At 51.8% G+C, this 23,090-nt stretch overlaps 7 protein-coding genes across 7 annotated transcripts; 4 read left to right on the plus strand and 3 right to left on the minus strand.

The window, feature by feature from the left end:
* Positions 1-2,183: 2,183 nt before the first annotated feature.
* PMZ80_009053 (uncharacterized protein) lies at positions 2,184-4,556 on the plus strand (the record flags this gene model as incomplete). The annotated part of the gene is made up of 1 exon (XM_064877449.1): positions 2,184-4,556. One exon carries the CDS (start codon positions 2,184-2,186, stop codon positions 4,554-4,556), a length of 2,373 nt encoding a protein of 790 aa, XP_064726951.1.
* A 1,374-nt stretch (positions 4,557-5,930) lies between these two features.
* PMZ80_009054 (uncharacterized protein) lies at positions 5,931-9,506 on the minus strand (the record flags this gene model as incomplete). Its single annotated transcript, XM_064877450.1, has 1 exon — positions 5,931-9,506. The coding sequence occupies one exon, from the start codon at positions 9,504-9,506 to the stop codon at positions 5,931-5,933; it is 3,576 nt and encodes a 1,191-aa protein (XP_064726952.1).
* Positions 9,507-10,445: 939 nt separating this feature from the next.
* Positions 10,446-10,929, minus strand: cdc4 (myosin II light chain; the record flags this gene model as incomplete). Its single annotated transcript, XM_064877451.1, has 2 exons — positions 10,446-10,708; positions 10,764-10,929. 2 exons carry the CDS (start codon positions 10,927-10,929, stop codon positions 10,446-10,448), a joined length of 429 nt encoding a protein of 142 aa, XP_064726953.1.
* Positions 10,930-11,462: 533 nt separating this feature from the next.
* Positions 11,463-12,910, minus strand: PMZ80_009056 (uncharacterized protein; the record flags this gene model as incomplete). Its single annotated transcript, XM_064877452.1, has 2 exons — positions 11,463-12,585; positions 12,747-12,910. The coding sequence occupies 2 exons, from the start codon at positions 12,908-12,910 to the stop codon at positions 11,463-11,465; spliced, it is 1,287 nt and encodes a 428-aa protein (XP_064726954.1).
* Positions 12,911-13,257: 347 nt separating this feature from the next.
* PMZ80_009057 (uncharacterized protein) lies at positions 13,258-13,726 on the plus strand (the record flags this gene model as incomplete). The annotated part of the gene is made up of 2 exons (XM_064877453.1): positions 13,258-13,440; positions 13,493-13,726. 2 exons carry the CDS (start codon positions 13,258-13,260, stop codon positions 13,724-13,726), a joined length of 417 nt encoding a protein of 138 aa, XP_064726955.1.
* Positions 13,727-16,669: 2,943 nt separating this feature from the next.
* Positions 16,670-19,141, plus strand: PMZ80_009058 (uncharacterized protein; the record flags this gene model as incomplete). Its single annotated transcript, XM_064877454.1, has 4 exons — positions 16,670-17,035; positions 17,081-17,178; positions 17,229-17,993; positions 18,043-19,141. The coding sequence occupies 4 exons, from the start codon at positions 16,670-16,672 to the stop codon at positions 19,139-19,141; spliced, it is 2,328 nt and encodes a 775-aa protein (XP_064726956.1).
* Positions 19,142-19,791: 650 nt separating this feature from the next.
* On the plus strand, positions 19,792-23,001 carry PMZ80_009059 (uncharacterized protein; the record flags this gene model as incomplete). Its single annotated transcript, XM_064877455.1, has 1 exon — positions 19,792-23,001. One exon carries the CDS (start codon positions 19,792-19,794, stop codon positions 22,999-23,001), a length of 3,210 nt encoding a protein of 1,069 aa, XP_064726957.1.
* Positions 23,002-23,090: the final 89 nt, after the last annotated feature.

The raw sequence follows: 23,090 nt of genomic DNA on the forward strand, positions 1-23,090 counted from the left end.
CTTGACAGACCACACAAATCGATCTTTGCGTGACACAAATCGATCGATTTCGGGAGCAGTGCGCTCACAAACATGCTTGCGCAAGCAAAAGCTGCATGAGCAAACATCCCGGACGCCTCAATGTCTAGTGCTGCGAGCTAGCGTTTTTCCGATTTTCAACCAGATGTTGGAGCTAAAGGTCCTTGCAGAGTTTGAAAATGCCATGGCGGGAAACCAGAGGTCTCCTCTACGGTAGCTGGAGGGGGGGAGAAACCCCCAACGCCCTGCATTACCTCCAAACAATTGCAGAAAGATGTCTCCAGGTAGAATAGTAGTGTGGCAAGAAGTAGGGCAGCATGCTTACTGCCGAGCGAAAGCCTGAGAAGTCTGATGTTGAGGCTCCCTGCTACTGCTGTAACTGTATTTAGCATACTAGTAGCAACCGTGCATCCGGTCTTCGGATCTTGCTAAACGCGCCACTTACTCCGTACAGCTCTGTCCAAGCCATTGCCGACGGCAAAGAGCTCCATCTGCTTGAGTGTATCGATAAGGCGGTATCTACGGCACATATTCTCCAGTAAGGTATTCAACGTTCCGCCGCCACTAACTTTGGACATCGAAGGTGAGACGATACTCTCGTTGGCATGAAATTGGGAAGAAGCTTTTGAAGAAATCCAAGAGGCATCCGCACGCCGAGGTTGCCAGGGCAGTGTGGGCATATCGGGCCTATCAATGGAAATCCTGTGATCCTGCAACCGAACACGAATAGTACCAAAATACAGTGCTAAAGGTTTGACATCCGGTCGACTTACGTTGTGCTTTGCTGCTATGCACATCAACTGAAATACCACAAGCCTACGCGCTTTCGCGCTTTGGAAGCAGCACTGATCTTCTTCTCTCTGTTAGCGAATCCGGCGACAGTTTCCATAATCATACTCTTGCTCCGTTCCCATGCACAGAGTGCTCGTATACAAGAAGCGCGTGGCAGCGTTGAAAATCGAAACGAATCAGGTCGAGTCAGTGGGTGGGTGCATCCAAAGCTTGAGCTGCATGTCTCATGTTCATGGAGTCGTGGCTGCCAGGCACAAATGTCCGAGTGGCCAAGCTTGATTCAAGCCCTCGGCGGGCTCTCGTCCACGTAACCTTTAACAGTGGGCTAGTTTGTTATCGGTTAGTCTCCCACCAGCATGTTCTATCGATAGTCTTTTCGCCTGCTGCCAACTTTCTGCCTGCATACTTTGCCCGCCACAACAAGGAAACAACCCGCGAAAGACCCTGGTCAAGCATCTGAGTAGTGCGGCGCTGCGCATGTGGTGTCTCGCACCGCACCCACCTGACCAAAGGCTCCTTCCCGCTAGGAGCAACAGCTTCGAATAAGTCCTGTACTGTATGGCGATAGCCTTCGACGGGTTTCTCAGCACTCGATCCGAAGTACCCGCGAGCATGCTATTCCCACACTAGACTTGTTGAGCTGTCAGAAACGTTGACAGTAACGATCGGCACATACAGCTTGCTATTGTTACGGCGACATGTTGGTCGAGTACCTCTCGCGACCATCTCAGGAAGGGCGTGAAAAAGCGCTTGTGGTAAATCCACAACGTACCGTCTATGCTCGCATTATCATTCAATAGTCGAGCACTTCGTTTACGAACTGGGCCACAACTGCCACCATAACCTTGCGGTAGAATTTTCCGGTCGTCATGTGCGTCCTCGGCTGTCTCTGCGACGTTGCAGCGCTATCTGGGGGATGTTGGCAGGACCATCCCTCGACCACCAATCATATCAAAAAGCACTCGTCTAATAACAGAGGCAGACCCAACGTCCCGCGGCGGAGCCTCTGGTCCATCAACCCACCATGACAACATTTTCCTCCACCATGGACAGGTACAAGCCTTCTCCATCACGAACTCTTCTTGCGATGAGGGCGATGCGTTGCCCTTTTCGATGCTTCCGAAGCCTTTTGCATGGCAGTGCTCCACGCTCGCCTGGTTCCCAGCAGGTCTACTAGGCGTGAACAAATATCATGTACCTGCCTACATAACATCTTCCTGCGCTCCTGTATGCTGTTCGTCCTCTTCATCCCTCAAGCAGCTTTCATTCGTTCTGCACCACAAGAGCTCCTTCGTTAAGGCCCTTGTTACCCTCGTTCCCAGTCAACTTTTGAGGTATCCAATTGCTTCTTGCAGATTCTACCAATAGTCAACATGAAGTACTCGTATACCGCCGCTGCCTTGGCCGTCCTGGCCACCTCAGCTGCTGCCGATTCCAGTGAGTGGAATGCATGGCCATCGTCCAGCACCACTCCGGAAGCAGTGAAGACTACCACCACGACTGTTGCACCAAGCTCCAGCTGGACAGCGTGGACAACCACATCCGAGGCACCAAAGTCCACCACCACCACAAAGGGGGTAGAGACCACGAGCTCCGCTGAAAGCTCATGGACAGCCTGGACTACTTCCGAGACACCTAAGGCGTCGACAACAGAAAAGACCACTAGCGTCAAGCCAACCACGACTACTGAGACATCTTCTGAGTGGTCGGCATGGCCATCAAGCAGTGAGACCTCGAAGGAGTCCTCGAAGACCACAACCACCACTGTTGCACCAAGCTCATGGACCGCGTGGACGTCGAGTGAGACACCAAAGGCTACGACGACTACCACGAAAGAGGTGAAGACTACCACTTCCGAGGAGACGTCGTCTTGGGGTCAGTGGACTTCATCTAGCACGACCACCTCGAAGGAAGTAAAGCCAACGACCTCTGAGTCAAGCTGGGCTGCTTGGACCTCTTCGACTACCACTGAGAAAGGAGTCAAGCCAACCACCTCCTCCAAGCCATCGCCGTGGAGCCAGTGGGAGTCTTCTGCCACTACCACCACCAAGGAAGTGAAGCCAACCACCAGCTCTGAATCATGGGGTGTCTGGTCCTCGACGACCACCGACAAGGAAGTGAAGCCAACCACCACCACTGTCCCAAGCTCATCAAGCTGGGGTCAATGGACTAGCTCAAGTACAACCACTAAGGAAGTGAAGCCGACAACCAGCTCCGAGTCATGGGGCCAGTGGACCTCGACGACCACCGAGAAAGAGGTGAAGCCAACCACCACCACCGTCCCAAGCTCTTCAAGCTGGGGCCAGTGGACTTCATCCACTACCGAAAAGGAAGTGAAGCCAACGACCACCACTGTTGTCCCAAGCTCCTCGAGCTGGGGTCAATGGACTGGTTCAAGCACCACTACCAAGGAAGTGAAGCCTACCACCACAACTGTCCCCTCATCAAGCTGGGGTCAATGGACGTCGAGCACTACTTCCAAGGAGGTGAAGCCCACCACGAGCAGCTCTGCATCAAGCTGGAGTGTATGGGTCCCAAGCAGCTCGTCGGTCAAGCCCTCGACGTCTGAGAGTTCTAGCACATGGGGACAATGGTCCAGCAGCTCGTCGGTCAAGCCAACAACTAGCCAGGCCGAGAGCTCATGGAGTGCTTGGACTAGCTCTTCAATCAAGCCCACCACTCTTTCCACCACCACCAAGGCTGCTTCAACATGGCAACCATGGAGCTCTTCCGAATCTGTCAAGCCAGTCGAAAGCTCTCAGAGCTGGGGCACATGGAGCTCCGCCGCCCCCAAGCCTACCACCACGACCAAGCCGGCGCCAGTCCCTGAGTCTAGCTCTTGGGGTGCATGGAGCTCGAGCTCGGCTGTCCCAAAGCCATCCACCACTGAGAGCAAGCCCGCCCCAGTGCCAGTTTCCTCGAGCAGTTGGGCCGCCTGGAGCTCTAGTTCCGCATCTGCGCCTAAACCATCCACAACCGAGAGCAAGCCTGCTCCAGTACCTGTCTCATCCAGCAGCTGGGCCGCTTGGTCATCGCCATCCGCGCCCGCACCAAAGCCTTCTACACTTGTGACGAAGCCCGCTCCAGTCCCGGCCTCGTCTTCACCATCTGTGGCTAAGCCATCGGTCCCAGTCGCCGCTTCATCCCCCGCATCGAGCTGGAATGTCTGGTCCTCGAGTGCACCAGCCCCAGCACCATCTGCTCCAGCACCATCTGCCCCAGCTCCCAAGCCATCAGGTCCAGCCGTTTCTCAAATCTCCGATGGGCAGCCACAGGCTCCAGCACCATCTGCTCCTGCCCCGGCCCCGTCTTCGCCGTCTGCAGCTAAGCCGTCTATCCCAGTCGCCGCTTCATCTCCTGCGTCGAGCTGGAACGTCTGGTCTTCGAGCGCACCAGCCCCAGCACCATCTGCCCCAGCTGCGGCTTCCTCCGCTCCAGCACCATCTGCCCCAGCTCCAGCTCCATCCGCTCCAGCACCGTCCGCTCCAGCTGCCAAGCCATCTGCCCCAGTCGTCTCCCAGATCTCCGACGGGCAACCACAAGCTCCAGCTACACCAGCCGCTTCCACCCCAGTCGCTGCCGCCTCCGCCCCAGCCGTCACTCAGATCTCCGATGGTCAGGTCCAGGCCCCAGCGACATCTGCCTCGTCAGCACCAGTCGCCACCTTCACCGGTGCCGCCACCAGCGTCAAGCCCGCCATGGGCGCCTTCGCCGCCGGTATCATGGCCGTCCTTGCTCTCTACTAAACGAAGTCTCACCTCACGTCCCTGTCCGACCAGCGTCGGACTAATACCACGGGACCCTTTCAATTCTATCGACCTTGACATCAAGAATGTCATCGTCCCTTTATGACTACGAACTTTAACGAATCACAACTGACCAATCACGCCCTGGCGCTCGATGATCTTCGGAGAATCACCCGTGGGCATACGATCCTTACGATGGCATACGAATATGCATCGACATGATCAACACGATCAACATTGGGCTCAGGTGCCCACCATGGCGTTATACGACGGATGGAGGCGGTAATCAAAATGGAATTGATTTAGTAATTACTTATGAACAATCAGGAGGATGTTGTCATAGTGTAATACTCTAGCATCTTGACCTACTGTATGCGCAAGCAAGTGGGCAAGAATGAGACGGCATTAGCAGTAGTTGTTCCAAGAATAAAAGTTATTGTTTCTGCTCATATTTATGCCTTTTGTTCCAATCGTCTATACTCGAGTTTCGTGCACACTACTATTCCCACCTGATCTCAGCACTTCTTTCACACTCCATCTGCAACAATCATCATACTCTCTCTGTATCAGACCGTGCTCTCGGTGGAAAAGTCTGCGAGGTGCAGATAGGTTGATTCGTGTATCGCGCCTACCAAGCTCAACGCTCAAGTTTACTTCCTTCCACCGCAACCTCTGACTTTATGGGCAGCAACCACCTCTTCCACACCAAACTCCCATCGCCCCAAGCAGTTAAGGCCGGTGTAACCACACCAACCAGGTTTGACAAGACCTCCGTGGAAAGTATCTAGATACGCCTTCGAAGTCCGCCAGATGAGATGGCTGATGGCTGCCCTCCACCGTTGCACATTGTGACGCGGTAAATCCCAAGATGTCTCAACTATCGAGCACGGAAGGGGCGACCCGGTTCGTTTGTCTACACCACTCTGGTGTATCTATCTTCATCGACTATCTGCAGGGATAGCAAACATGTCGGTTACCATCAGGCATTGCGGCAAGTACGGATTGAGCTGTGTTCGAGTAATGCAACAATGGGTCCATACGTTGTGAGATGTCCTAGCTTACATAGTCGCAGCCGAGATGGATCGCTGTTCTTTGTGATGTATTTTGCTTCACGAGTGTTCACCCAGTCAGCTACAGTCAGGGTTCCGTGAGACTATTCTGCCAAGAACACTTGCGAATGCTCCATTGATATGATCAATAGCTCGCTGATGCATTAGACTAGTACTACCTGTTGCTACACCATACTGTCTATTCATACATACATATCCACACACATAATGGAACAGTAAGTAAGCACCAACACAAGCCCAAATCGTCGAGGCTATTACGAACCTTACATGGTTCACATCCCTCGGCACCTTTCACGATTTAGCCCTACCCGAAATAAGGACTCGTAACAACCGTGCTCTCCTTTCTCAACAGCCTCCTTCCTTTCTGTGGTGTTTCTGCCTCTTGCTTAGTGCTCTCGCTCTTTCTAGGTCGACCTCGTCTTCTCTGCCCCGTCGTTCTCGAAGCGGCCGTCGGCTTTGTTTCGGAGGCCGACTTTGACTTCGCAATTGGGTTCGGAGCGTTCGATGTCATCTTTGCGGACCTCTTCTTCCCAGGAGGTTTCACTTCATCTGAGATATCAGAGTCTTCCTCGGGCCCGGAATCCGAAGCAGATTCTGAAGGAGATCCGGATGTGTCACTATCTGCACTATCCACGTTCATATTCTGAATTTGAGACTTTGCGCCGCGCGACGGTGTCTTACGAGTCGAAGCTGGCTGAGTTCTCTTGGCTGAGGCTGGTGTTGATTTTGATTGAGCTGCTGCTTTCGACTTCGGCATATTTTTGGTGGCCGCTGACGCGGGGACCTTGCGTGGTCGTCCGCGGCCTCGAGATGGTGGTCGGGGTGCGGGTTCCGAATCTTCCTCCTCTGAGCTCGAAATAAGATCGTCAGCATCCTCTGCGGGTTTGTCGATAACCATAGCTTCTGTTTGGTTCACATCGCCGTCGTCGTCATCCATCAAGAAGCCTCCTGCCTCACCGTCCTCATCCTGGTTGCTGACTGCATGCTCAACATCTAAGACGTCTGAGAGATCTGAATCTTCGGTGTCATCGAACACATGCATGCTGGCTTTATTCTTTGACTTCGGTTTGGACTTGACTGTTGACTTGGTGGTGGCACCAGCTGAAACTGGTGTTGGATACTCCTGACTGGCATCGACTGTGTCAGCGCCATGAGCACGAGCTTTTGGATGTTCCTGCGATGCAACAGGCGCTTCCATCTCTAGATCACTACCAAGATGCGCATCCTCCTCGTGATCCATCAAGAACCCGCCACCAAACTCATTCTCGTCATGTTCAGGCATGAACCCACCACCAGCGGCCTCTTCATCGTCGTCAACGTTGATAGCCTCATCTCTGTTTGCACCTGTGTTCACTTGTGCGGAGCCAAGATCAAGACCATATTCTTCGTGCACTCGAGCCCTGATGATCAAGCCCCTATAGAATTTGCCCCACAAATCTAGAACAAGTCTCTCCATCTTGGTCTCTTCTTTCTTCCTTTGTTCCTCATTGTATACACGCCAGGCATCACGAACCATTTTCTCGTTCTCCTTGGCGATGATCACGCCTTGTATCACAGGGACGGCCATTTTGTTGCCAAACTCAAATCCGACAACTGCTTCAGCAAAGTCGACCTCGAGCTTCTTGCAGATGCGCACAGTACCCTTCAAGGGCACGTGCACAGCACCTTTCGGTACCATGCTCGGCACAAAGCAATCGATATTGCCATAAGCGTTTTTTGGTATCACTCCATTCTCGATTGGCGGTGGAATGATCCAGTCCGTTTGATCCTCGCTATACAGACCTTGCATCTGCTTTTCGCCTGTCCGAATTAGATGAGCTTCTGCCTCACGCTTTCGTGCCAGCGTGACTGCACGCACTGCAGCCAGCTTCATAGGTGTTTCGCCCTCTTTCGGAGCTCGTCCTTCTTTGTGCCAAGATTCGGCCGTCATCACTTTACGCACGTCGCTCCGTCTGTAGATAGCATGCTCTTCTTGTTTGTCGCCTTTGCCGGTCGTAAAAGTGCGAACTGACTGCGCACCAGAAATGAGAGCTTCTTCACGTCGAAGGTGTTTCTCTATCACGAACTCGGCAGACTGTTTGAGGGACTGGAGAGTGTCGCCTTCTACCTCTTTCTTCTCTGCTTCAGCGGGTAGGAGGTCATTCGCATCTTCAATATCATCGACAGCGGTTCGATCTTTGTCTGAGCGGCGATAGATGCTCAGGACGTGCTTGCACCAATCGTAGTCCTCGTACCGTTTGACCTTGCCTCTTTTGTCGTATATCGGAACCTTCTCTACAGGTATGCGGAAGCCTTTGGTCTTGCCCGGCCAGAGACGCTTGCGAAGGTAACGTACTGTGACGTCTTTAGCTGAGTAGTCGGAGGAATAAGCTACAACATAGGCTATCATCTGTCTGGCTTTTTCTGCTTTGGCACCACGGGGCTCGAAGGTGGACAACAGCTCTGCAGAGGTCGCCACAGCGTTCTCGAGTAGGAAAGGTGAGACTGGGTATACCTTCGAAGTTATAGGTGAAACTGCTTCTGCCCAATAGATAGGAAAGAGGAGATCCTTGTCGTACTTCGGAGGTCGGGCTTTTGGCATGGACGGCGTTACATCGATAACAGAGTCGCTGCCAGAGCTCTCTCCGACTTCAGCGTCAGAGTCTAGATCTATTGGAGCACTCTTGCCATCTTGCGATCTCTTCGATTGCGCTCTCTTCGAATTCGCAGGTGTGTTGCTCTTGGTTTTGCCTTTCGCCTCTGACTTCGCCTTTACCACGTCGCTTTCATGGTCGGAGGACGAAGGAGATTCAGGGTCTACGATCTTTCGCGGCACCATCTCTTCTGCCTTTGTGAAGCCAAAACCAGCGGGCTGCAATGAGGCCACCATTCTAGCCTCAATGCCAATAGCCCTCAGCAATGCGGTAAACAGCTGTGCACCGACATCTCTTGAGCCCTGACACGTCTCAGCCACTTTGCGAAACTGCTCCAAGCTCTCAATCTTCTCACCATGTTTTGCAGGGTGATGCTTTTCGTTTCGATATGACTCGATATCTTTTCGTAGACCAAGCTTGGTGCCGTATCCTCTTTTCCTCAACCCTGGAGCTGTAATGGCAAACTTCTTCTTCCAGAAAGCCGCCAGCACTTTCAGCAAGCTGATTATTGGATCACCATGGCTCATGTCTGGCTTGCCTTCTTCCAACCTCTGACTCGGACGACCCCAATCTCGTTCGTTGCGCTCGCCGTTGGCCTTCCACTTCTTGGTCTTCTTTTTGTCCTTGGGCGATGGCTTGGCCTCTTCTTGCTTTACTAGCCCGCTAGCTCGTTTCCACTTCTCGACTTCCTTGATTATTTGGGTTGGTAGATGTTTGAGCAGTACTTCGTGCACCTTGCTGTCATTGACCCAGCTGTTCCTTTTCGCGTTGTGCCACAGAAGGAGCTGTACATGCATCTTGTGGGTATACATTCTAGCCTGCTTTTCTCGTTTCGAAGGACCTTTCTTCGTGCTGGCTCGGACAGTGTAGTCGGGCTCTTCCTTGCCCTCAACGGTAATCTTGATGTCATTGAACTCCCTGTTCGAGAAGTCTGGCGCGGTCGCTTGCTCTGGAACGTCTTCGAAGTCATCTTCATCCCCGTCACTGTCTTCATCATCTTCTACGACGGATTGCTTGTTGACCTTTGCCCTTTTGGTTGATTGAGGGATGTCCTCAAACTCGTCGCTGTCGACATCGCTGAGGCTGGACTCGGAGTCACTACCAAGAGAGAACTTGCGCGATCTCTGCTGGGTGGCCGCAGCAGGTTTCTTTACTGCTGTGGCTGCTATTTTCGCTTTCTTTGCTGGTGGCGGAGGAGCTGGCAGTGGGGAGGGAGACCGTCGTTTCCGCCCAACAAATGGAGGCATGTCTCATCCTAGTAGTTATACCTCCAGCATAGCAGACCAGCAGACTCAAGATGCTGCAATTGCTGTTGAATATGCAAAACCCTTCGCTGTCTGTAAGGACTTTCAAGGACGAAAGTCAAGGTAATGACGTACGTGGGACGCCCCTAAGATCGATCTGCAGGTGCTACCAACCGCGTATCGCGTTCCTGCAGGAGGGCACGCGTCGCGGCTTCTGGGCGTCGCACCTGCCTAAATTGCTTGCATGCTTGTGCACCGGGTCGCAGCTTCCTCATCGATATCACCAATCGAGCGATTTTGAGAAGTCACGATCGCACTGCTACGATATGGCAACCGCTCAGACTTACCATTGTCTGTGCACAACATTAATCCTCGCTACCATCCATAAGCTCGAGTCGTTGCCCGTCAGAGCCGAACCGGCCCTGGATCAAGCAAAAATTCTGCCGGTCAACACTGAGCATGCCATATTCCATAACGTCGATCAAGAAACAAAGCCTGTGGTCATTAGACGAGGAGACGGCTTTGAGAAGAGGATCCTGCTGAGGTGTAAGCGGTGTAATTTGGTTATCGGGTACAAGCTTGACGAAGCACAATTTGGCGACGGAGATATTCCAACAGAGAGTATCGTATACATTTTGCCAGGCGCTCTGATGTCCACTGATGAAATGAAGGATGGGAAGATGCCTGCCACTCCTGGATGGGCTCAACTGAAAACATGATCCTGAGAGAAGTAGGTATGAATAGAAGACTTGTGCGAAGTAACATTTACATTGTTCCTGTAATTTTCCAGCAGGCAGTTGCGTGCCCTATCAAGCACGCCTTTGCGTGCCCAACACGTCGTATTTCATAGCTCATGCTCGTTTCCCAATCTTAAACTCCATCATTGCAATGCTATCCTGTACATTTGACCCAGAGAAACAACCGCGTTACCGTCCCGTCTCCTTAATTGGCAAGAATCGTCCTCACCAAGTCCATGTAGTTAATTTCCCCACTACTTGTGTCGACTGCCTTGAGCAACTCATCAACCTCCTCATCACTCATCTTCTCGCCCAAATTCGTTAGGATATAGCGTAGTTGTCCCACTCCAATAAATCCCGTCATGTCCTTGTCGAACACCTGGAAACCGCGGCAGTATTCTTCTGGCTCGCCAGGGTCCTTGAAGCCACCTGGTCGGTTGAGGACTTTGGAGAAGGAATCAAAGTCGACTGCGCGTCTTTTGTCAGTATGCAGGATGATATGGATTGGAGATTCTATGCTTACAATCCCCACCCACGCTCTTCTCTAGGTCTCTTATTTCTGACAATGTAGGGTTTTGACCGCAGGCCCGTAGGAGGTCACCCAGTGAATCGAGGGAAACTCGGCCATTGCCGCGCTTGTCGAACAGCGAGAATGCTTCTTTGTAGTTTGTGGACGTCTGTGAGGCCATGGTGTGTTAGATCTAGTTTTCTCAACTCGGTGCGACTTTCGTAGAATGGGTGTATCGGAAACTTTGTGATTTTGGAGGATCAAGTAAACGCTTGGAGAAAGGGAAATGGTTGTTTGTTGACAGACGAGATATAGAGTTACGGTTCGTCGTACTGCAGGCGATTCTGGTCACGCTGTTTTGTTTGTCCAGGATTCAGGGAGCCGCGCAGCTGGTTCCCGGGTGATGGGAACGAATCAGAGAGGTTTTTGGAGATCTTGGACTTACCATCTTGTTCGAGTTTACGTGAAGTTGTTCAGTTGGATGTGAATATGATTTAGTGGTGCACTCGAGGGCGTTGAATATAGGCTGATGTTCATAAACGTCAAGGCACGCAGCGTGTCAGATTTGTTAGGATTGAATAAGGAAGGAGGCATATGCAAGTGGATCTACAGGGTGTGACTCGACCCATAATTTGTTTTTGCTTGTCGCTGCCACGGTAACGACGGCTTTCGAGAAGCTTGAACATGTGAAGTCTTCCCTGCCAAAACTCGATACTATTCCTGTGGGACACTCTTCTTTCTGAGCACCCAATGACTACATTGATATCGATTTTGCAGCATGCTCGTGGGATCTTGTATGTACCCTCCTACAGAAGGCGGCAAATTCTCGTGCGAAATAAGCTCAAAGCCCATACGTTGTGCTAGCACCAGCACCTCCTCATCTGTCAGCTCGAACGATCCAGGTTCGGCGATACCAGTCTGCCCTTTTGGCTCTTCTTTAGCATCAACATCATGATCACGATCCTGCTCATGCTCATGGTCATGCTGTGCTACCATGCGGTCTTCGAAATGCCATAGCAACGGCCCAATGTTGATCCATATTCCACCCTCCTTCAAGCAATGCCCCACGGTCTCTATGTATCGAATAACGTTAGGCGAAGTATCGATGAAGTAGACTGTGACCACTGCATCGAAGCTTCCAGCGTGATCTGACGATGAGTAGGATGTAATAAAATCGCCCGCACTCATATTCATCTCACCAACCGGCCGCTGCAACCGCATTCTTTCCTCGACTGCCGCGCCCGGGTGCACGTCTGGTATGGTTACCATTTGCAGCTGGTTGTGACGGCTGAGGTGATTGTTGAAGCTACCCACAAACGGATATAGCTTGTACTGGTTCGCTCGTTGTACAGTATTGAGTATGAAGTTAGATGCAAGCAGTTGATGGTACGATATTTCGTTGCCTTCGACCAAGTACCCTGCCAGGCTCAATTCGAAGAGCAATCGACCAAGGCCGGCTCCTGGCAACAAAACCCTTGTTTGCCCTGCTGCTGAAGCAAGATTGCTTGCCAAACCGCCCAGTATGAGGTTCAGCATCGGCTTGACTTCAGCTTCGAAGCCCTCCTTGGACCAATCACGCCAGAATTGCTTGATGGTCGAGTGAGCTTTGTTGAGGTCGAGAGATCGTGCTGCGTCATGCCAATCTAGCACACTTCCTCTCTCCGGCTGATGAGATAGGTCAAACGTCTCCAGCGCCAGCTCTAAAATGGCATCAGCAAGGTCTGCATTCTCGTCAATGGCGTCGTCGATCGTGCTTAGATTATCGAGAAAGGAAATTGCTGGATCATTCAGGAGAACTTGATGTGCTTGCGGGAGGGCATAGAAGTTTTGGCGTCTCCTGTGAGTGGTATTGAAATGTGTTTGCCTGCGGTATTGACTGAAATGTAGGTTGAGTCAGTATTTCGTGCATACAGGTTGAGGCATGCTCCGTAACTGCATAGCCGTGGTTCGGCAGCCGCAGGCGCAGGAAACCCAGACCAAGCACTCGTAATCGCATACCGGTACGAATCAAGGACATTAAAGATAGCCCTGCGTTCTCCAGCATCTGTCAAGGGCCCTGAGCCGAAGGGCTGCGTTCCTTGTAAGCCAGCTTCGTTGTTGCCTTCGCCATATTGTTGATCATTCCTTTCATACGGCTCGCTTTGAGCGTTCGAGACGTTCATATCTCGATATCGTGACTGAACAACAGTGATGATAGCTCGAGTGACACAGAAGGAACGATGCCAGTGAGCTACGATCGAGGACGACGGATGCACTAACTCGAATAAGCTTAGTGTGTTCCGGTCTTGGCAGATATTGCTTTGTCACACTGGCAGCTGAGCTTCCCTTCTTTTGATGTTGATGTCGGGTTAATCGATGATATTGCTCGCGTGGCCTTTGGCAGATATTAACGGTCCAAGACCACTGATGCAGCACAGCCCGAAATTTCCGATCAGCACTGCGGTCGAGCTCGCCTAGTCAGGTGTGCATGTGAAACGTCCCTCAACCCAGGCGTTGGACACGAGTAACGATGGCAGCGCATGCCAACCCTATCGAGGTGTCATTTCCACTGCCAAAGGCTCCTCATGCCATTCTTCATGGTCATTTGACGTTTCTGGAAGGCTGTGCCATGGTGCATCTGACGACTTCAGAACTTGGGGAGTCCGGCTCTACCCTCGCACCGCTGGGAAGCTTTGTTTATACCATGCCTGATGTGAGTATCTTGTCATCTGTTACATGCACGAAAGCAAGCTCACGCTGTCTAGCGGCTGGACGAGAAGAGCACGATCAGCTCCGTTCTTTGCGCCACAGGCTCCAGCATTGATTATGCCACCAGGTTATCGAAAATTCTGGCGCGGAGAATGCGTCTACCCGTGTACGTTGGTTGCAGTATGAGCTTTGCCGGTATTACCCCGGAGGAAGAGATGGAGGGACTCGGCCGGATCGTTAGCGAGATCATGGCGAAATTCGAATCAAGCAAGACTACGACCATCAAATAATGCCTCGACTTCATTACCCCCAAACCTGGCAGTCGTCCTGCTGTCTGACTCAGGCTTTAGCGTCAACACGCTTGGGCTGGCTGCTATGCATATCAGATGTGTACGGTCGCGCCTACACGGCATCGGCCGACAAGCTGCCGTTATGTTATACCGTTGCCCGATGAAAGGATGGATGCTTGCGCCCAGACCACCTCAAACGATCGTCATATGCAGTACCCAGCGATCACGCCACTCCTGCTTGCAGGCTGGACGACACTGCTTCAGTCGATAGACTACAATCAGCTTCCTGCATCGCAGATAACTGCGAGCTCTCTCGAAACGACTATTATGCTGGAAATATTCACCAATATTGCTATACGATGCTCGTCTCCATTGATTTCTTGTCAAGGCTGACGAGGATAGTTTTGAATTGACTCTGCTGCGCGTGAGCCGCAGCTTCGAGAAGGTCATTGATTTGCTTTCGAGCATCCCAGTCCATCAATCCGCAACGACCAGTGGGGGGACTTGTTGTCTCTCTCGGTATCTGCTCATCTCCACGCGGCCTCAAGTCGGCCATGAAATACCAAATCATCAAGACAAGGATTAACAATGAAAACAATTTGCCGCGGGGAGCGGTGTTCTGGTAAAGCTTGCGACGTGGCGAAAGTCCTGCAGGTGGAGCTCTGGGAACGCTTTACGCCTCGCATGCGGCTTCAAATGTTCGAAGAAGCCTTTGGCTCTCCTACTGGAAGCTACTGTGCACGCTGAGTGGGATCCTCTTCAGACCGAGCAGTGGAAAGTGTTTCTGCGAAACCTTGACTACTTCCAGACTACGTGCTCACAAAAATCGGAAAAAACCTTGTAGCCTCAACTCAGAGACATAGTGCAACCAACTTCCCAGTTATTGCGATACTCACAGTCAAAACTTGTAATGCAGATGCGGGTAATAAGAAAAGACCGATCAGTTAGCGGTTCCATGAAACGTTGAAACACACTATCGACTAAGTCAAGCGTGGTCCGATGTTGCCTCAAACAAACTGTGCATCGCGTCGCACAATTTTCGCCCCAATTAATCACCGCTTTACTTGCAGGGGTGTTTAACAGAGCTTTTCTTCGAACGTACAAGGTATCGAGGGTAACTTTCACAAAGATGTGGCCCCACTTCACAGGCATTTTGGTAGGCACTCATGGAGCCCTTTTTGTGAAAGTTACGCCCGATACCTTGTACTCTACGCACCAGTACGGCTCCAGGCTGACATTACTTCTAATCGAGTCAGCCGCATGGATTCGACTAACGGCCTTCGCAGGAGAGATCAACGAAGCTACTTCCAGTGGGTACATCAAAGCGACGTCGATCTCGAAATTCGAAATTCGTCTTTTCCGCTCGTTGAGCTTTTGTGGGCGCTAACCAAAGTCGTATCAGGATCGCCCGGAGCACTGCGATGGCTGCTTCCCACTCGTCCAAAGGACCGATGAAGGACTTGCGCTTGCTCAGTCAGTTCTTGCAACACGTCGATGCATTTGCGCTGATGGTGCGAGCCGTGCAAATCTTGAGGAAGGTCAACATGTGGCCTCGACACAGGAAAGTGGTCGTTTCTAGATCTCTTTCTTCTCTACCACCGGTTACGAAATAGCGCCGTGACAAGCAGAGGCTTGGAAGAAGTAAAGACCTTGATCAGGCGAAATCCCTTTGATACAAGGGAGCGGTTCGGTACTGCTGCCGGGACGTTACTCGAGTACCAGCCTTCAGCGTGGGCATCCATGAGCCGCATTGCAGTCACGTGAGTCTTACACTAATCTCTGCGTGCTTCAAGATGATCGACACCACAACCCTGCGAAAGACTCGGTCTAGAAGCTGGGTAGTGAGAACACACTTTTGTTTCAGGCTCCTGCCAAGTGATAAGTCAGTTCTGCAAGAGCTGCGGCTGTAACGCACAAAAGGTGCGTTCTCGAGTACGAGTATGCGCCGTCCGATCAAGCAGTCGCTTGCAACCAGATGAATGCGTGATTCGCGTCTTCCGAGCTTCAGATTCGGTCTCATATCCTGGTTCAGTTCTCACCGCTTTGAGTGCCCTTGAAACTCGTCTCGAAGGTCTTCTAGCCAAAAAAGGGTTCCTCCACCCTAACCGAGCCTCTGCAGATCCATTTGATCAAAAATAGCGCTAAAAGCCTTTCCGTGGTCGCCCGCGCTCGTACCCTATCACAAGGAACTTACGTTATGTTCTGCAGTGGCATCAGAGTTCGAACGGGTTTCCCGTAGAATATTTCCCACCTGCTGCACCGCTGGTGAATTAGCCCGCAATCTTGGCTCGCTCTGCCGGCACGCTGGACATCCTTGTCAAACTCTCCCTCCAGTCGGCAGTTGTCCGTTGTTTGAAGCTGGAGAAATGGCTCATTCTACTCTAGCAGATCAACATACAGTCACACTTTGTGATCGCCAATCGTTCACGGCAATGCTGCTGCTAGATTGTCGAACTTGGAGGATGAAGGCGCCACGCGTCCGAAACGGATTGCTACTCACATGTGGCTTCAGTCGGAGGTAGGACCGTTCCTGTTGCGCTGAAACGCTCAGTGCCTTTTACTACTACTAATTCCCCAGTTCCATACTAAGCAGCTGCAGGCACTAGAGACGCGGATCGCAAGGCCACGCAACCTAAGGATCTGCACTTGCCGGATCAGCGTCCAGCTGTCACCTTTACCACCGTCTTGATATCAATGGAAGCTACCGAGACGCCAACGCCAACCACCGCATGCATAAGGTGTAGTGCTACCTTCCCAGTCACTTCTCAAGAGCCCTAGGTGAAAGGTCACGAGACGGTACCTTGCAGCTTTGTCAATCAGGTTTCACCGCCGTGCGCGCGCATCATCGGGTATACGCTAAGCTGTCCACACGAGTTGCACACATAACACACGTTCGGTATACTTCGGGGGAAAACTTCACTTCGCAGCATATGCTTTCGACCAATGCAGCAACAAGATCGCCAAAGCCGCCATCATGAGCAACCACGAGATCTCGAGGCCAAAAATTCATTGCGACTGCCGTCCATCGTTGAGGGCGGCATATCTGAAGGTCACGGACGGTCGAGTGTGCTTTCCGCAAACTCGGACACAAGCATGATGCCAGGCTTTCCTGAACAACACGACTTCAAGTCAGCATCACCTAATCAGCGTAGCCCTTTGCCTGGTGATTATTACAGCAACAGCCAATCTAGCGGCGTGGGTACTCATGTGGATCATCTAAGTCCTATCATGGTGAACAATTCTAAACGCGCATATCGGCAACGGAGGAAAGACCCGAGTTGTGACGCTTGCCGTGAGCGCAAAGTCAAGGTAGGATAGAGACTGTCCAGCCGGAAGCTAGCTGACGTTGCCAAGTGCGATGCTACGGAGACATCTAGCTGCACAGAATGCTCGAGCCGCAATGTGCGCTGCCAGTTCACAAAGGATACGAACCGACGGATGTCATCTATCAAGTAGGAGTACGACTGTTGTAAACGCAGCCAACGCGACTAATGTAAGCTAGACAAGTGCAAGATCTCGAAAGACAGTTGCAGGAGACGAGGGCACAACTGGAGCGGCTCCGGGCGCCTGAGCATTTCGCCGATCTACAAGCCTACTATAACCCAACGTCAGTGGAGCACGATATACCAGACGTCAGCCGCTCACCTCGACGTATGCTGAAAGCACGACCTCCTCATGATTTATCCGCAGCTCGAGCTCAGCTTTCTGACGTTGGTAGAGGCATACTGAAGCCTCCTATTGCTCCAGCGACACCAGAGAATCCGGAGCGCCGTATTCCTCCTCTATCTTCTCTCCCTCCTCGTGAGGTTGCGCAGCATTGCTTGGACAGCTACTTTGAATGTGTCCACAGGCGAATCTCAGTCTTGCACTGGCCGCACTTCTGTCGGGAGTTCTGGTCTTTGTACTCGGGAGATACCGCACCTGGCATTACACGGGAGACGGTAGCATTGTCCTTTGCAGTGTTGGGCCTAGGTGCTCTGTTCTCGCAGGACCCAAGGGTCAAGGATACAAGCAGTGTTTTGATATCTGTCTCTGTCTCATTCATGGACTTTTGGGTTGACTCCATCGGTGTCGATCAGGCACTTGCATGTTTGTTTGTCAGCATATACCTAGCTGAGACCAACAAAAAGTCAACGAGCTATGTCTGGCTAGGATCTACCATTCGAGTGGCTCAGGATAGAGGTTTACATGTACAGGGTGGGCACTGGTCATCCTTGGACGGAGAGTTGCGGAAAAGGATATGGTACAGTCTCTACGTCTGGGATAGGTGAGTCATATCCGGGCCACTTTGGCTTGCGTTACTGACTCCTGGGTAGACTGATGGCTATAGAGCTGGGGAGGCCCATGCTAATCAATGACGATGATTGCGACACCGAGTATCCCAGTCCCCTGGAGGAAGAAGAGGGCATCGCAGACCCTTTTCACCCACAGAAGCCGACCTTGCTTTTAGCGTCTATCCATGTCGCAAGACTCCTCGGCCCTCTTGCGAAACTTTGTCGTTCATTATGTATCACAACGGAAGCCATCAAGAAGTTCGAGGCGCATTTGATCAACTGCATCCAACTGTTCCCTACGGAACTCAGGCCGGGTGCTGATGGGCCTCTAGATCCTCTTGTCGTTGCGCCCCTGATCTACTTCCAGAATGCGCGCATTTTGTTGCATCGACACAATATGTCCCCTGCTTGCTCATCTGAACAGAGGTCAACAGCAATCGAGAATTGCGCAATTGCGGCGCAAGATACAGCAAACATCATATCGCGCTGTTTCCAGATGGCGACCGAGGACGCAGAATATCGTCTTAAGGCGTCAGCTACATCTTTGATATGCACGCATCTGTGGCGGTGTATGCTATTTCTTGCCTTCAAACAGTGCTGGAGCGCCTTTCATGTGCTTCTGCGCTACAGCGCTCTGGTCAATGATAGCAAGCCAGTGAACACAAGTTGTGGGCGACATCTTGATTCATTCCTGCATAAGCTGATTCAGAAACATCAACATAATCGAACGCAGAATCTAGAAGAAGATGAAGAGCTCGTCGTGCTGCTGTCGGGAGACCTGGAAGCTGGAACGAATAGCTGGGTATGGGGGAGCTCAGAGACGGGCACATTACTAAGCAGACGACAAAAGCACAGCCGCATGGCGCAAGGTACACAAGAAGTAGCGCAACCGGCCCGACCGTCACTCCGAGACATGTCGACCGATTCACTTGCGTCTGACGAAGGCATGCACCAGTGGGGAGGATGGCAAAGAATACATCAAGCAGCACAATGGCTCGAGGAAGTCCAGCAGGGTCAGCAGCAGCACAGGCTCACTCGATCTTCTCCCGAGCCTCAAAGGTCAAATGTTGCAGCTGACGCAGAACAATACGTGAGCACTGCCAGGTCGCGCATGACAATTGCAAGCATTACCGACCTCTAAGCACATACAGCACAGCACTGTGTCAAACACAAGCATATTTTTGTCCGCAAAGCACACACAAACAAGCGGCTTTTCATTCAGAAGATACCCCACAACGTTGGTTTAGATTATGGAGGAAGCCTAGCATATAGGAGTCGGTCTGCATACTCAGGAATCAATGTGAGTAAGGGATACGAGTACATACGGATGGTTGATGTGCAGATTTAGACGCGAAACACAGAGGCAGGCCATAAAGGTTGGTAGCAGGGACTAGAGTGGTGTTAGCCATGCGAGTCACATAGGAGCTAGTGCGGTTCTGGTAATCCAACATGAATCAAACTGCAAGGGACGAATATAGTCAGACAGTGTTCTCTGAGGCCGGTGAACGAGAGCTCTCTTCTATATAGGTACGCAGCAGAAGTGGCCTCCTATTATCATCCCGTGCCTATGCATTACTATCGTGGCAACTTAGCCGATCTCCATGTCACCGGCTGTCTCGCGCTTTACGCCGGACGCGCCTGTGCTTATGATTTCGATGCCACGTTTTCTGGATTCACCTCGTTTGTCGTCTCGAGGCCAGAAAGCATATGTACAAGGTCTCGTGCTCAACCTTCCTACTTGTAGGTTGAGAAGGCTCAGATGCTGTCGCAGAAAGCAACTAGACTTCGGACATGCTCATGATATGGCATGATGCATCGTCGCGACGCCTGCCGTTAGAACTCCTCCTCTTATATCTGGTCTCTTTCTGTTACCTCTCAGGCGCCTGTGCCGGCCGCAATGGTGTGCCCGGTGCGCCCCATATTGCAGAGCTTAGAAAAGAGACCGAGGAGTTGTTCTACCATGGCTTTGAGAACTACATGAGACATGCTTTTCCCGAAGACGAATTGCGACCATTGTCTTGTAAGCCACTGACTCGAGACCGAGAGAATCCAGCTCATATCGAGGTCAATGATGTCCTCGGAAATTACTCTTTGACTTTGATAGACAGCCTCTCGACCCTTGCCATCCTTGCTTCCTCTCCCTCCACGACACAACGCAACAAGCCGCTGTTGTTGTTCCAGGACGGAGTAAAAGATCTGGTAGAGCAATATGGCGACGGAACAGAAGGCGCCAAAGGACAAGGAAAGCGAGCAAGAGGCTTTGATCTAGACAGCAAGGTCCAACTGTTTGAGACTGCAATACGAGGTCTTGGAGGCTTGCTGAGTGCCCATCTGTTTGCAATAGGAGAGTTGCCCATCACCGGATACAACCCACCCGAAGAACAAGCCGCTGCAGCTAAAGCATGGAACAAATCAGCCATTACAGGAACTCCAGCCGGCATCCGATGGCGCAATGGTCTGGTCTACGATGGGCAACTACTTCGTCTGGCGCATGACCTAGGCAACAGACTTGTGCCAGCATTTTGGACCTCAACCGGTATACCTTACCCACGAGTAAACCTCAAGCATGGCATCCCCTTCTACGCCAGATCTCCCGGTAACTTCGCTCCCGAAGGTCAATGTGACACTGAGAAGAAAGAGTCAGCTGAAATAACAGAAACTTGCAGTGCTGGTGCAGGTAGCCTTGTACTTGAGTTCACCGTCCTCAGCCGACTCACCGGTGATCCCAAATACGAAGAGCTAGCGAAGCGCGCATTCTGGGCTATCTGGAACCGCAGAAGCCAGATTGACCTGATCGGGTCTGGTATCGATGCTGAGACTGGCATCTGGCAGCATTCATGGACCGGTATAGGTGCTGGCATTGACAGTTTCTTCGAATATGCTTACAAGTCACACGTTTTACTCTCAGGTCTTCCGTATCCGGCGAGCAATCAGACGATTGATAGTTTAGATCCTAGGTCGCTCTTTGGACCACTATCGGAGGCGGAGAAATCACCAGACGCGTTCTTGCAGGCTTGGGACACAGCTCATACCGCTATCAGAAGGCACATCTATCGAGGCGCCAATTTTCAGCATCCCCATTACATTCAAGTCGACCTCAGTACTGGTGCTTCCCGAGCATTCTGGGTCGATGCACTCTCAGCATATTACCCAGGTCTTCTCGCCATGTCCGGTCATGTTGAGGAAGCGATTGAAGCACATCTGATGTCAACGGCACTATGGCAACGATTTTCTGCCTTGCCAGAGCGGTACAACATGGCGTCGGGTGGTATCGAAGGTGGTCTTGGCTGGTGGGTTGGTCGGCCAGAATTGATTGAGTCGACTTGGTACCTGTACCGAGCGACTGAAGACCCTTTCTACATCTATGTTGGGGAAATGTTCTTGCGGGACATCAAGAGGAGATGTTGGACCCGATGCGGCTGGGCTGGCATTCAGAACGTTGTGACTGGTGAGAAGATCGATCGTATGGAGAGTTTCTTCCTTGGAGAGACAGCGAAGTACTTGTTCTTGCTGTTCGATCCCGATCATCCTTTGAACAAGCTAGAGGCACCTTTCGTGTTCACAACTGAAGGACACCCTCTGATCGTACCTAGAGACGAAGTGATGGGCGTCGTGAAGAATAGTCAACCCATCGAGGCCAACGACCGCACTTGTCCAGCTAAGGAGCCACCCATGCCACTGACTATCTCCAATGTTGCAGCCCGTGGAGACGTGTATCATGCAGCCTCACTTGCACGATTGCATCTTATGCCGAAGCGCGGGCAGGTCGAGTCTGTGCTTACTGAGTATGCGGTCGACCATCCGAGCATCACGCTTGCGGATGTGCAGTCGCCCTCCAACTGGACCCACTACCCATGGACTTTGCCCCTGGAACTGATACCGCACGATGTCATGAGCTCGACCATGCCAGCGGCCCCTACGTTCGAGTTGTCCTTTCCTGCAATGCAAAATCAAGCCAATACCAACAATGCACCTCTCCAGAGAGTAAAGGATGGTATTGTCATCAACTTTCTCGGGGGCTTGCGCCTGTCAATGGTGCAAGATGTGCCAATGTTCGTTAACGATGACTTTACCAACGGCTATCGCATACATGCTATCAACAACGTTGCACTGGGCAAAGATGAGAAGGTCTACTTGGCTCAGACCACTGGTGCTAAGGCTTTTAACCCGCAAGATCCGCTGTTCTCTAGAGTACGCGATACGTCAATGCTCGACATCGTGCTCGATGTTGGTCGAAGGTTAGACCACGAAACACCTAGCACGCTTAACGCGTCAATTGGCCACCAGATAGACTTCGAGATTCCTGGACTCGATAGCTTGAACGATGGCGCGATGAAGGCTGCATGGAACTCAATCTTGACCCAAATTAGCGACTTGGTTCGGGATGCACAAGGTTTGGTCCTGCCGCTTGGTCAAGGTCAAATCCCCACCCCTGCTGAAGTTGGCTCTGGGAGACTGCTCATCCCTGCGATCATGCCTACAGGCATCGGCGCTGCACCGTTGCCAGACTGGGTCGAAGCGTCGGCGCTGAAGACCGCCGGGGATCAAGACGACACCCTGGCATGGAGCAAAATCTATGATGCAGGCGAGCTCTGTGACGAGAAAGTACCAGCCAGCATACTCAAATCCCATCATATAATCCTAGTGAAACGCGGTAACTGTTCTTTCAGCAAGAAACTTTCCAATATACCTACAGTCACTCCGGGCAGGTCGGCTTTCCAACTCGTTGTGGTCGTCGATTATGAGAGCATAGATCAGCAAGGATCGGACAATGTATTCGAGGCTGGCTCCAACGGAGATGAATTCTCAACGCGGCCTTTGCTCGACGAGCCGCAGACGACGAGCAGTGGGTTGCCGCGCCAGAACTTGGTGCCGATGGTAATGGTTGGAGGAGGTGAGCAGACGTATCAGGCGCTGAGAAATGCAAAGGGTGTAGGAATAAAGAGGAGATACAGTGTTACTAGTCAGGGAGTTCCTATAGCAAATCTGAATATCATTTGAGCTCAGTGCGTCGTGCTCACTGCTCTTTTATCTCAAGTACCTGCGCGTCAGGGCTCGCGGCAGCCTTGTCTGTCTAAAGCAAATGCCCA

Source organism: Knufia obscura (assembly GCF_036327395.1).
Source record: "Knufia obscura strain CCFEE 5817 isolate CBS 148926 chromosome Unknown scaffold_12, whole genome shotgun sequence".
NCBI lineage: Eukaryota > Fungi > Ascomycota > Eurotiomycetes > Chaetothyriales > Trichomeriaceae > Knufia > Knufia obscura.